General features: G+C 51.3%; 1 protein-coding gene across 6 annotated transcripts in view; it reads right to left on the bottom strand.

Annotated features, from left to right (window-relative positions):
• The window catches only part of SLC8B1 (solute carrier family 8 member B1), a 31,325-nt gene extending 19,552 nt beyond the window's left edge, over window positions 1-11,773 (bottom strand). For 2 of the 6 annotated variants that reach the window (XR_003436703.1, XM_027124647.1), the window contains exons 1-7: window positions 11,586-11,773; window positions 11,038-11,192; window positions 10,157-10,406; window positions 624-776; window positions 482-534; window positions 275-332; window positions 53-158 (exon numbers count right to left, since the gene is read on the bottom strand). Coding sequence is in view for 5 of the 6 variants with exons in the window: in XM_027124647.1 (XP_026980448.1) it covers window positions 53-158; window positions 275-332; window positions 482-534; window positions 624-776; window positions 10,157-10,372 (586 nt within the window). In the remaining variant the exon portion in view is untranslated. The remainder of the gene's footprint in view (window positions 1-52; window positions 159-274; window positions 333-481; window positions 535-623; window positions 777-10,156; window positions 10,407-11,037; window positions 11,193-11,585) is intronic. The other 4 variants (XM_027124646.1, XM_027124648.1, XM_027124644.1 and 1 more) reach the window with 3 other exon arrangements.
• Between the last annotated feature and the right edge of the window lie 2,261 nt (window positions 11,774-14,034).

Below are 14,034 nucleotides of genomic sequence, written 5' to 3'. Positions count from 1 at the left end.
CCCTGCGCCCCCTCCTGTTGCCCCACCCCACCCTAGCCGGGGCCTCTCGTACCAAACAGTGCCCCAAAGGCCAGGCCGGCTGTGCGCGGACCTGAGAAGGCCACCAGGGCACTGAAGATATCCGGTGCCCCGTTCCCAAACGCCAGGAAGGTGACGCCATGGGGGGAGCGTGTCAAGGGGCCTCAGTGCAGGGGCCTTTCCTGGCCATGAGCTGCCACCCTGTCTCCCAGCCACCCGCCCTAACTGCCCTCCATCCCTCGGGGACAAAGGATACTGCCACATTGTGGGAAAGCTTGAGTGTGGTCGAAATGGCTGACAAGTTAGGGCAGAAACTATGGAGAAAAGGCAAACAGTGAGTGTTTCCACAATGAGTGGCTCCTGCCCCCGTCCTTCCCCCAAGCCCAGGGTCACCCCAATGTCAACCTCCTGGGATTCCATTTTCCAATCTATAAGGTGGATATGAGCCCAAGGCCAAACTCACAACTTTGCCGCGGTGACTCCCAGAATCAGAAACAGGTAGAGCAGCCAAAAAGCCTGGGTTGGGGGGCCGGAAAGGGAAAAGGGCATTAAGTCCCGCCGGGGCCACCAGCCCCTCTCACCAGCTCCCCGGAGCGGGGCCTCACGTAGAGAGTGACGGCCAGAGGGAGGAGGTCGGGTGGGAAGTGGCAGAAGATGCCTTCAAGGTAGTCCAGGTAGCCCCCTTCACAGCGGCAGTCAGGGTTGGAGCGGACGAAATCACAGCGGCTAGAGGCATTCAGGCCACACACTTCTCGACACTGTGGGAAGGGAGGGGGGACATCAAGGTCCGACACCCTGTGGTTGACTGGCCCAGCCCCACCTAAGCAGTGAAGATAACCTCCTTCATCCTGGTCTCCAAGCCTCCCAAGGCCTCCAGGTGCCAGCTGCACACTTTAATTTTTAAAAATAAACTTGTGTTTGAAACTAACCCAAGTAAGTCCTGAATAGGTGTATTTAAAATGAAACAAAGAGAAACAATACATAAAGATTTCTAAATTCTCCCTTCTCATCCCTGCCCTCCATGATCCCGCCTCTCTCCAGATGTCCTACTATGATCAGTTTGAAGCAGACCCTTACAGACATTTCTCAGTTTAACGATATTTGTATATACATCCTAGTATACAGTTTATCTCATAGAAATGAGTCCATCCTGAAGCTCGTTTCTGCAACTTAACTTTTACCACTTCATGTATGTGCCATGTATTGATATATTGATGCACATAATGATGAAGAGGATGATAAAAGTCAAAACATTCTCAGGGATTTCTATATGCCAGGTACAGTGCTAAGAGCTTAAAATGTACCTCAATTAATCTGCACAATGATCTTATGAGGAAGGTACTATTAACCTGCCCATTATACAGATGAGGAGACTAAGACAGTATCCCAGGGCCCACTCAGTGGTAGAGACAGAGTTGGAACCCAGGCAGTTTGAGGCTCTAGAATCCGTCCTTAACCATTACCACCCTCGCCACCCCCTGCCACTGCAGAGTCTTAGGATTTCACATCATGGATGATACACAGTAGAGGTAACGTTTCCCTACTGATGGGCAGTTGAGTGTGTCTACTTTTCATTATTACCAAAATCAACTTCCTTGCACATGACTCTGAGTACATGTGAGAATATTCTGTCAGGGAGAATTCTAGAAGTGAAAGTGCTGAGTCAGAGAGTATCACAGTCTGAGTTCCTCCAGAAGCGACCCAGAGACAAGGGTGTCTAAGTAAGCAGAATACTTGGGAGGTGTATAGAACACAAGCACCGAGAGGGAGAAGAGACTCAGGGACGGAAATGCAACCAGTGAAGGCTGGTTGAGATCGTTCCCACCATGGGCTGGTAATCCCAAGGGCAAGGGAGCTGGGGTATTTATACACCAACTCCTATCAGTCATCAGGTGAGCACTGCCGGGGAGGGAGGTGCTAGGTCCCCAGCACTTCTGGCCTACCATGTTTATGGGTGGTTCTGAAAAAAGATGCTGGGAACTCGAAGTCCACCAAAATGGCAGAGTCCAAAGGATATGGGCGGGGCCCTGATAGTGTCTGTTGCAGAGGGAGAAACATCTTAAACATTTGATGGATTTTGCCAAAAGACCCTCCCTAAAGCTCTACTTAGACACACTGCCACCAGCAATGGGAAAGGAGTTTACACCTGCACCCCTACCGGGTTAGGGTGGCTACCATAAGTCTGGTTCCAGCCAATGTAGTAGGAATCTCCCTGTTGTTAAGCTGCAAGTCCCGGAGGACGGTGAAGTGCTCTTTTCGTGTGTTAATGGCCATTTGTATTCCTTCTTTAAACTGCTAGTTTTTTCAATTGTTTGCTTCTTCTTATTGATTTATAGAAGCTCTTTATATAATGGATATTAGGCCTTTGTGAGGTTATGCATGTGCTTAGGCATTGCCTAGAAGCTCCCCCTTCTCAAACTTTATGTTCAAAAGCTTTGTCAGTACCACCTCACACACATTAGGATGGCTACCACACAAACCAAATGAGCAAAACCAGAAAATAACTAGCGTTAGGGAGGATGGGGAGAAATTGGAACCCTTGTGCAACTGCTGTGGGTGTAAAAATGGTGCAGCTGCTGTGGAAAACAGCATGGCAGTTCCCCTCCCAAATTAAAAATACAATAACCAGTACCAGGGATGTAATGCACAAGGTGATAACTATAGTGAACACTGCTGTATGGTATACATGAAAGTTGTTAAAGTATTTCCTAACAGTTCTCATCACAAGGAAAAAAAAAAACCTCTTTCTTTTCTATCTCTATGAGTTGATGGATATTCACTAAACTTATTGTGGGCATCATTTCACAATATATGTTAAGTCAAATCATTATGCTGTACACCTTAAACTTATATACAGTGCTGTAGGTCAATTGTATCTCAATAAAACTGGAAAAAATCCCAGAATTACCATATGATCCAGCAAATCTACTTCTGGGTGTATGTCAAAAAGAATTGAAAGTCAGGTCTCAAAGAGACGTTTGCACACCCATACTCATGGCAGCACGAGTCACAGTAGTCAAAAGGTTTAGAAGCAACCCAAGTGTCCATCAATGGATGAATGGATAAGCAAAACGTGTCATATCCACACGATGGAATGTTATTCAGCCTTAAAAGAGAAGGAGATCCTGACGCAGGCCACAACATGGATGAACCTTGAAGACATCATGCTAAGTGAAATAAGCCAGTTGTAAAAAGACAGATACTGTATATGTAATTCTACTTATGTGAGGTAACTGGAATAGTCAAACTCATAGAGACAGAAAGCAGAATGGTGGCTGCCAGGGGCTGGGGGGAAGGGGAAATGGGGAGTTGTTTAATGAGGAGAGTTTCAGTTTTGCAAGATGAGAGAGTTCTGGAGGTGGATGGTGGTGACGGTTGCACAGTGTCAATGTTTTTAATGCCCCTGAACTGTACACTTAAAAATGGTTAAGATGGTGAATCTTAGGTTATGTATGCTATATTCCAATTTTTTTTTTTTTTAAAAAGCTCTGTCAAATCACAGTTCCACACCCTCCACAAGCCTTCTCTGAACTCCCACCAATGCCAAACTGGAGATGAGATTTCTTGTCCCTGAGCCCTCAGGTCATCTCCTCATCCCTTGCTTACTGGCTCTCTGCAGACGCCACACTGACCCACCGTACCTATTTCATGCACTGTTCCTTCTGCCTGGTACACCTCCCTCAAAAGACCACCATTCATTCATCCTCCAATTCTTAGACGTTTCTTCCAGGAAGCCTTCCCTGATCACCCCCAGCATAGGGCAGATCCTCCAGTCATAAGCTCCCATCACCCTCGGTCTTCTCTTACAAAGCACTTCTCGTGTTTTGAAATCCCCAGTTATTTGTAGGATCACAGACTTGTTTTAATGTCTGTCCCTCCCACCAAAGTCTTGCACACAGTATGGCCTCATAATTGTTTTGCCACACATTGTGCTGGACCCCAGCTCAGTCTTCAAAACAGACCTAGGCGGCTTCCCTGGTGGCGCAGCGGTTGGGAGTCTGCCTGCTAATGCAGGGGACACGGGTTCGAGCCCTGGCCTGGGAGGATCCCACATGCCGCGGAGCAACTAGGCCCGTGAGCCACAACTACTGAGCCTGCGCGTCTGGAGCCTGTGGTCCGCAACAAGAGAGGCCGCGATAGTGAGAGGCCCGCGCACCGCGATGAAGAGTGGCCCCCGCTTGCCACAACTAGAGAAAGCCCTCGCGCAGAAACGAAGACCCAACACAGCAAAAATAAATAAATTAATTAAGAAACTCCTACCCCCAACATCTTCTAAAAAAAAAAAAAAAACCAGACCTGGTACAATTGTTTCCACTTCACAGATGAGAAAACTGAGGCACAGAGAGGCAAAGTGACTTGCCCCAGGGCACACAGCCTACCACTGCTAGCTGGTTTCAAACTCAGGTCTCCCTGAAAGTTACTAGCTGAAGCTCTTGGGGAAACAGCTCAACTGGGCAAGGGCAGCCTCCTCTTCCTGCCTTCTTCCTCACCTCCTGGTCTTCACGGTTAGCCAGGGAGGACGCAGGGAGATGGTCCCAGCCCAGCTCGTCTCCATCTCCCTGACAGCAGAGTGAGTCAGCAAGGCGGGTCCCCCAAATCTGGTCTCCAGAATCGCATTTCTCTGCAGCCTACCTGCCTCCGTGCCCCAAGGTGGCCATCCCCTCTCTCGAAGCCCATCAGGACCTGAACCCAGCTCTGCCCAGGGGTGGTAGAGTTAAAGGAGCTTTGCTCTGAGTCTGGGGTGGGTGACTTTTCAGACCATCTCATTCCCTTCTCATCCTCTTCCCTGAATCACTAAGGACACCCAGGGAATCCAGAGAGGGTCAAATATTTTCCCTTCTGTGAACAAGTTTCAAGGGCCAGGCTGGACAGGAAAGGGTTGCAAACTCAATGCCTTGGGGGCCAGGCAGATCATATAAATGTCTAAAACCACCACGGCTGCTGGCAATGGTGGTGAGCTGGAGGGTGCATGCCCTGCTGAAAGGCATCCAAGTTATAACATGAAAGAAAACCCCTCCCCACACTGCCCAAAAAAACTGAAACCAAAACCAAAATCATAGCAGCCAGACGAGCCCGTGGGCCGTCAGTTTTCAATCCTATACCAGTAAGACTGGTATGGGAGACAGGGTCAGCTGAGAGGAAGAGCAGTCCTGGGTCTGAGACCCAGCTTTGCCACCAGCTGGCTGGGTGACCTTCAGCAGCCCCTTAAGGGGTCTGGGCCTTGTCTTCCTCACCTGCAGAGCCGTGCTCACCAAACCCACTCTGGACGCTGGCAGCTTGGTGCCACATATGTTTTGTTAAGTGCTTCTCCACACTCCCTTTATTACTGAATAGCAGAACGCACACTATCAGAGTCCACGCTGGCTCCATTAAGAAGCCAAACAATTAAACAGCTCCGATATTAAGGGGACAATTTTAAATCGTTTCCATTTTGTTAGTTGGGGCCCAACAAGAAAGGCTTGGGGGCTTCCCTGGTGGCGCAGGGGTTAAGAATCCGCCCGTCAATGCAGGGGACACAGGTTCGAGCCTTGGTTTGGGAAGATCCCACATGCTGCAGAGCAACTAAGCCCGTGCGCCACAACTACTGAGCCTGTGCTCTAGAGCCCTCGAGCCACAACTACTGAGCCTGTGCTCTAGAGCCCACGAGCCACAACTACTGAGCCCGTGTGCCACAACTACTGAAGCCCACGTGCCTAGGGCCCGTGCCCCGCAACAAGAGAAGCCACCGCAATGAGAAGCCCGTGCACCGCAACGAAGAGTAGCCCCCGCTCGCCGCAACTAGAGAAAGCCCAGGTGCAGCAACGAAGACCCAACGCAGCCAAAAATAAATAAATACAAATATTTTTAAAAACTAAGAAATTAACATTGGTACAATACTGTTAATTAAACTATAGTAGGATTAAAAAAAAAAGGGCTCAGGTTTTCCCTACCTAGATGCCCTCTCCAAATGTTGTTACTTGCAGCCAGTGGCCCCTCCTTGTGCAGGTGCATGGGCAGTACGGGGATGGCTTGGGGGATGAGGGGGCTGGGAGGGACATGTGGAGTCACAAGCTCCTGGTTCATCCTCCCTGGCTGAACAGTGGTCCCTAAAGATGTCCAGGTCCTAATCCTCAGAGCCTGTGGATATGCGACCTTACATGGCAAAAGGGACTCTGGCAGGGGTGATTAAATTGAGGGTCTTGAGATGGGGGGATTATCCAGAATTATCTGGAGGCCTTTGAATGTAATCACAAGGATTTTTTTTAAGAGGGAGGTGGGAGTGTCGGAGTCACGGAAAGAGATGTGATGGAAGCATAGGTCAGAGAGTCAGAGAGAGAGACTGAGAGAGATGCTACGCTGGTGGCTTTGAAGATGAAGGAAGGGGCCACAAAATAAGGAAGGAATGCAGGAAGCTGCTAGAAGCTGGAAAAGGCAAGGCAATGGACCTTCCCCTGGAGCCTCCAGAAGGAACACGGTCCTACCCACACCTTGATTTTAGTCCAGTGAAACCCATTTTGGGCTTTTGACCTCCAGATAACAAATGTGTGCTGTTTTAAGCCACTATGTTTGTAATAATTTGTTACAGCAGCAACAGGAAACTCAAATACTCATCTAGAGTCAGTTAACTGCAGACACTAAAGAACTCTCAAAGACTTCTCACGTTCTTAACCTCATTTGATCAGCCCCCCAAAGAGGCACTGTAGATGTGACCTGGGGCTACAATTCCACTCTCCTACGTCCTGTAGCTACACCTCCTCCTATTTTCCCAACCCTGCAGCTGGACCCCAATAGGGCAAGTTTTCAAAGGGGTGGAAAAATCACAGGACTCTCACCAGGACACCAACCCAGGAGCAGAAAATGAACACTGCCATTTCCCAAAGGCCCCATGGCCTTGTGACAACTGCTCAGCAAGGCTGGGTGGTCCAGTGCGTATGAGGAGAGGGCTCTGGAACCATGCAGGCTGGGCTCAAATTCTGCTTCCTTACTCATAGCTGTGTGACTTTGGACAACTCACGTAACTTCTCTGTGCCCCAGTTCCCTCCTTTATAAAATGAGGCAGGGGTCGGCAAACTCTTTCTATAAAAGGCTAAATATTTTCCCCTCTGCAGGCCAGACAGTCTCTGTTGAAACCATTCCACTCTGCTTTGTCGTGTGAAAGTATCACCTGCAATAATAAACAGGCATGACTGTATTCCAATAAAACTGGACTTACGGACACTGAGGTTCAAATTTCACAGTTTTCATGTGTCACTTAATAGTGTTCTTTTAAAAAAATTTTTCAACCATTTGAAAATATAAAACCCATTCTCAGCTCCTGGACTACAAAACCCAGCAGTGGACCTAATTTGACCTGTGGGCTGAAGTTTGCCGACTCCTGAAATGAAGGATTAAGTGAGTTAATCCATGTGCTTAGAACAGTGCCTGGTACACAGTCAGTGCTCAGTAAAATGAGCTTTGATTACTCTTTTTTCCAGAGGGGAAAATTGAGACTAAACAGCTCCCTGCACCTGTTAGCTTGGGCCCCTCCACCCCCCCAAGGGTCAGCCCCAAATGTCCAGCCTCGGTCAGATCTGTCCTAAGTGGAGATTTTTTTCCAGACCCTCCTCTTTCCCGAAAAGAGTGTCCTGGAACCACTGGCCCCTGGTGGTCTGATGCCAAACCTGTCCCTGGCCCCTGAGGCCACACTTGGGCCAGCCCGGGCTTAGGGCATGGGGCACTGGGTGGCCCAGCAGAACCTTGTCTTCTACTTCCCCTCCAAAAATCTTAATTTGGACCCCTTCCCAAAGCTGCTACCAGCATCTCACTGGATCGCTTTGCCAGCCTACTCTCTGCCTCCACCCTTACAGTTGATTCTCCCACAGCAGCCAATGGGATCCTTGTAAAAACTGAAATCAGATCACGTCCCTCCTGTGTTCTAAATCCTACCATGGCTCCCGTCTTACCCCTAGGAACGGGCCAACTTCGCACAGCGGTCCAAACAGCCCCAGGCGATCCGGCCTCCATTACCTCTCCTGTCTCCTCTCTCATCCCTCACCCCCAGCTCACTGTTGCAGAGGCCTCTCAAAGTTCGTTTGTGACACGTCATTCTGCTCTTGCCTCAGGGCCTTTGCACTTGCTGTTCCCCTAGATCTTTGCAAAGCTTCAGGTCTCTGTCCTCAGAGAAGCCTTCCCTGACAGCCCGAGGCAGAGCGGCTACCCCTCTCCATCTCACTCCATCACAACCCACCCTGTTTTGTTCTCCTCATCCCCCAGTGAAATACTGTGGATTTACCTGTTGATTTGCTTCTCATCTGTGTCCCCCACTAGAGTATAAGCTCCATGAGGGCAGGAACTGAGCTTATCTGCTCCCTGATTTACCCCTCACGTGTGGCACTGTTCCTGGCACGTAATAGGTGCTCAATAAATATTTGTTGAATGAGTGACTATGCAAAAGGACCTAGGTGAGGAGTCGGTGGCCTTTCCCAGCCTGCAAGCTGGCCAGACAGCAGCCAGCCAGAGGCTGGCGGGACTTCCAGGAAGGCAGCCACCTGTGTCAGTCCTGGGAGGCAAGTGAACCAGAGGGGAAGGGTCTGGATTCAGCATGAGGCAGCCACGAGTTCACATCCTGGCTCTGCTACTTCCCTCGTGGCCAACTTCCCCTCCCTGAACCTCAACGTCCTCACCTATAGCACAGAGATAACCATACCCATCTCAGGGGTTTGGGTACAGGACTTGATGAGCTAGGCACATTGCTGGCCTAAGTGCTCAATAACTCAGAGAGATTATCTGACACAAGCCACAGTTAACCCCCGTTTTCCTGCCCCCAAGAGGCAGCAATTTTATAACCACAGTAACCACAAATCACTTGCCCATCTGTAGAACAGGCATAATTACCTGTCTGTCTGCCTCGAATCATGGGCATGAAGGTACTCTGCAGCCCCAGAAAGCTGGTGTGGGCGCTAAGCACTCTCAGCTGTCAGTTCAAGTGGGGAGGAGTTTGTTACTCCGCTTGTTCTCTCACTGAAGAGAATACAAAGAGAGAACTCCAGCCCCGTGCAGCAGGGGGTCATCTTGAGCAGCCTCCTGCCTTCAGATTTTCACTCTGGATCCACTGTGACCTCTCCTCCCCTTACAGGTATCAGAACAGAATGATGCAAGTTCCGTTTGGCCTGTCTCAACGGCCCAAACCTCCCTGCCTTGGGAGGAAGCCTCCTTGCTCTCACCAAGCGTCCCCACTGCTTCTCCATTCATACAAGTCAGTGGCACTACCATCCTCCTCCACCCCCCCACTGCTAAGGCCAGAAATCTGGAGCCATCCTTGACGCCTCTCTTTCTTCCACCACCATGCCCCTCCATCTAAGCCATCAGCATACCCTGCTTGTTGTGCCTCCAATACTTCCTCCAAATCCCACCACTTCTTTCCTATCTCCCACTACCACCATCACCTGGCGAGCTGCAGGAGCCTTCCCACTGTTCTCCCCGCTGCCACCCTCAACCCTCTCAATCCATTCTCCCCAGAGAAGCCAGAGACATCCCTTGAAGAAATAAATCAGATTTTGACATCCCCCTGCTTAAAACCTTCCACTGGCTCCCCACTGTCATAAAACAAATCCCACCTCTTAGCCTCAGCCTATAAGGTAATCTGACCACCACTACATCTCCATCCCCATTCTTAACACTCTCCCCCTCACTCACCCTGTTCCAGCCACTCTGGCCTCCTCACAGCTCCAGAAACTAAGTTTGTCCCTGCTTCAGGGCCTTTGCACGTGCCTTTCTCTCCACCTGGAATGTTCTTCCTTCTGATGTCTGTATAAGTGGCTTCCTTTCTCCATTCAGGGCTTGGCTCAAAGGTCCCTTCCTCACAGAGGCCATCTGTGACCCCCCCCCCCCAAGCTGAAATAGTTGGAAATACTCCTTCTTCCTCACAGCCCCCACCCCCCAATATCACTTTATCCCATTATCTGCTGAGCACGTAGCATCTTACCACCTGAAATTTACATGCTTACTTCTTTATCCACCCTCCTAAGAGACTGCTGGCTCCGTGAGGGCAGGGATTTTTGTCTACAGTATACATGCCCTGGCATATCCCAAGGTTCAGCTCACATCTACTGCTACACAGTAGATGCTCAATACATACTTGATTGGCTGAATACACGCCCACCTGATGCCAGTTTCCCACCTGGACACTCACGTCTACCACGGGGCTCTGGTTCACACCCGAGGCTGGAAACTGGGAGCTAATGCGGGTCCCTGCAGATGGGCCCCTGGCCCCCGACACTGTCTCCACCATCAGCAGCACACAGACCCAGCTGAGCACCCAGTACAGATTCAGCAGTCCTCTGGCCACCAGCCCCCAAGAGGCCTGGCCCTCACTCTCCGCTTCCCCTTCTGTCATGTTTCAGTTCCAAACAGCTGGCACCTCTAGTGGCCTGTAGGGTAGGGGTGAGAAAGACGAACAGTGTCACTGAAGACTGCAGGACCCAACAGGAGGGGCCTGAAAACTTTTTCAGCTGAAGAACTGCCCCTCCTCCTCCCCACACCAACGGAAAGCCCAGGTAGGAGCCCACATTCCGGATGGGCCTGAATCATTTAGCATGCAGATTAGATAGCCCTTCTTCCTGAACCCCCAGTAGTATTCCCATGGAAACCCAGGCTAATAACTGCCCTGATGGGGAAATCAAGGCCCAGGAGGAAGTGAATTGCTCAAAGTCACACAGCCTGTCAGCAGCAGAGCTGAGCTGGACTTTAGCATCTGTGTTTTTCCCTCAACACCAGGGAAAGACCAGCTTTGTTTTTCTTCCAAAGAAATTAAACTGGAAAGAAAAAAAAAAAAAGTCCCCGGCACACTAATTTTCTTCTTTGGCTCTTCCACATGTTGTAGTTGAGCATGTTTTGTTTTGCCTTCAGGAAAAGCAAAGCCCAGAAAACAACAAAGACCAGATTTACCAACGTTTTTCGGTAAATCTTTGCTCAATGTCCTGGCAGGGGCAGGAGGGGGAGGACGCGGCTCTGGGGGAAGAAAAGGGGGCACAAGGGCCTGTCTCAGCACTCTTTCCTCACCTGTTGACAGGCCCTTCCCTCCTGCTGTTCTCTGTAACTGCACTTGGCACTGACTTGGAACCGGACTCTCCAGGTCTGCAATATAATCTCAGCCACGAACGAGCTGTGCGGCCTTGGGGAGGTCACTTCATGTCTCTGAGCCTCTGATTCCTCATCTGTAAAATGAAGACAAATGCTGGAGCATCAGAGCAAACGATAAGGGCTTAATCAGGGCTCGCGCCTCAGGTGTTCCCAACTTGAGGATCAGCACGTGTCTCCTATTTATTGGCCGCCGATTTCTCGCACTCATTCACAAGGGAGCATTTTTGGAGCGCTTCACCTGTGCCTGTCCGGGGTCAGGAGTTCACACGCTCAGATCTGCACACCCGACAGGAAGGGGCAGGGGCAGGAAACTGGGGCAGTAATCACTTTTGCGGCTGCACTTTCTAGGTGCCAGACCACGGGAACGTCAATGTACTCCGTTTCCCAATCCGGGCGGATGTTGAGAAGCTGAACTCCGGGCGCCAGTCCTCCCGCGGCGCCCAGGCGGGCGGGGAGGTTCCTCTTACCTTGCGAGGAGCCTCGGACCAGCAAACTCCGCACCTCGACCCCGCCGGGCTTCGCAGCCTTTCCAGTCCCTGCCCACCGGCCCGAGCCGCCCGAACTTCTGCTCCTGAAGCCGAGAGCCCGGGGTTCCCGCCTGCGGCAGCGTCCGAATCAAGTCCGGCCGCTCAGCCCTAGTTCGGCCTCCGCTAACCCGGCGCCGGCCTCGCCCCTTATACAACCCGCCCAGAGGACACGCCCCCAAGGGCTCGTCCCGCCTCTTCCCTTAAAGGCACAGGCTCCCTCGAGGTCTGTCGGCTCTGTTTTCGCCGCTAAAGCAGAAGCTGAGATGAAACCTGGTGGGTATAAACAGTAGGAGGCCGGAGAGGTACATTGTAGGGTGAAACTAGAGGGTTCTGTTCCCGAGGGACGGGTGGGTGAGACGGCGTCAAAATGCTTCTGGTAATCAGTGGTGATAAGAAGTATTTGAGGGGCTTCCCTGGTGGCTCAGTGGTTGAGAGTCCGCCTGCCGATGCAGGGGACACGGGTTCGTGCCCCGGTCCGGGAGGATCCCACATGCCGCGGAGCGGCTGGGCCCGTGAGCCATGGCCGCTGAGCCTGCGCGTCCGGAGCCTGTGATCCGCAACGGGAGAGGCCACAACAGTGAGAGGCCCGCGTACCGCAAAAAAAAAAAAAAAAGTATTTGAGAAGATCCCAGGCAGGGAACGCTCCGCCTTACACACAGAAACTCTGGCTGTGCTGCCTTTCTTTGAGAGATCTCCTAACTGGGTTCAGCATTTCCCTCTAGCAGGGTGGCTTTTAAAAGAAGAATATGGCAGGGAATTCCCCGGCAGTCCGGTGGTTAGGACTCCGAGCTTCCACTGCAGGGCCCACGGGTTCGATCCCTGGTTGGGGAATTACGGTCCTGCAAGCCGCGCAGTGGGGCTGAAAAAGAAAAAAAAGAAGAAGATGGCAAATAAGTCAAAACAGGGGAGTTAGTCGATCTACTCGCCCTGACGGATATAGTCCCCCCCCCTCCCCAGTTTCCTAGCCTCCGGGGGAAGTTCTGGTCGCCTCCGTCTTTCCTTCTGTTGGGGTGGGGAGGGCACCGAGGCTGGCACTGGGGATGTTGAGGCTGAGGTCACGCTCCTCCTCCTCCAGCAGCCCCACCCCCACTTCCACAGTTTGCACGCATCTAATCCCACCACCTCCCTCTCTCAAAGTCCGTCCTGCTTCCTCATCACCTTCAGCACCGAGGCCCAGCTCTGAGCCCTCTGAAGGGCGATCGAGGCCCTTTAGCGTCCAGTCCTAGCGCACCTTTCCGACTTCATCTTTTATCCCCACTCTAGCCCCGGAAGCGGGGGACTTACACACGGCCACACCGCTGCTCCTTCTGAGCCCCTTGCCCGGGATGCCAGCCCTTGCTTTTTTTTTTTTTTTTTTTTTTTTGCTGTACGCGGGCCTCTCACTGCTGTGGCCTCTCCCGTTGCGGAGCACAGGCTCTGGACGCTCAGGCTCAGTGGCCATGGCTCACGGGCCCAGCCACTCCGCGGCACGTGGGATCTTCCCGGACTGGGGCACGAACCCGTGTCCCCTGCATCGGCAGGCGGACTCTCAACCACTGCGCCACCAGGGAAGTCCCAGCCCTTCCTTTTTCTACCTGACAAACTCATTACTCATGTGCCAGGCCCAGCTCAAATGCTACCGTCTCTGGGCGGTCTTCCACCCTCCTCCCTGCCAGCCCCCACCTTCCTTACCTTCCGAGCACTCTAGTTGCCCACCCTAGAGAGGACAACTGTGGTCTTTGTGGTGACCACCAACCCTGTGGTCTAGAGCACGATATCTTTGGAATCTCGGCATATAGATTACAGTGATTATTACAGAGTATAGCCGTGTAGATTACAGTGAGTGTCCGTGTGCTTGTCCCATTTAATAGCCCTGTGGGGTGAGGGCTACTGAGATCTCCAGTTCACAGAGAAGGGAAATTGAGGTTCAAGGAGATGAAACGACGTGTCCCCAGGACACCCACCGGGAAGTGGCAAAGATTTGCACCTAGGTCTGTGTGACCCCAAGTGAGTCCTCTTCACCACCATGGGCTGAGTGTCCTACATCACTCAGAGGTAAGGCTGGATCTGTCTGACATTCAGCCTCCCTATTCAGAAGGCCCACGGCCTGGGTGATGTCAACTGAAAAAAATGCACAACAGTTGAGTCTTGGTTTTATTGGGACCTCACTGAGGACTATAGTCAGAGAGACAGCATCTCAGAAAGCTCAGAGGAACTGCTCCAAAGAGGTCAGGGAGAAGCCAGTATATATATAAATTTTTTGGCTGGGAAATACATGTAGTCAAGCATACATCTCCGTAAAAGATTACTGCTAATCACTAAAATCAGACATCTCAAGTTAATGATTTTAGTGCTTTTCTATGGATGGGAAGATGCAAGAATCTGGGGTCATTGAAATCCTTCCCTAGAT

The sequence above is a fragment of the Aethalodelphis obliquidens genome, unplaced genomic scaffold (assembly GCF_003676395.1).
Source record: "Aethalodelphis obliquidens isolate GAN/ISIS:26980383/991018 unplaced genomic scaffold, ASM367639v1 scaffold28, whole genome shotgun sequence".
Taxonomy (NCBI): domain Eukaryota; kingdom Metazoa; phylum Chordata; class Mammalia; order Artiodactyla; family Delphinidae; genus Aethalodelphis; species Aethalodelphis obliquidens.
Note: the sequence above shows the minus strand (reverse complement) of the source record. Positions and strands in the feature narration are given on the sequence as shown.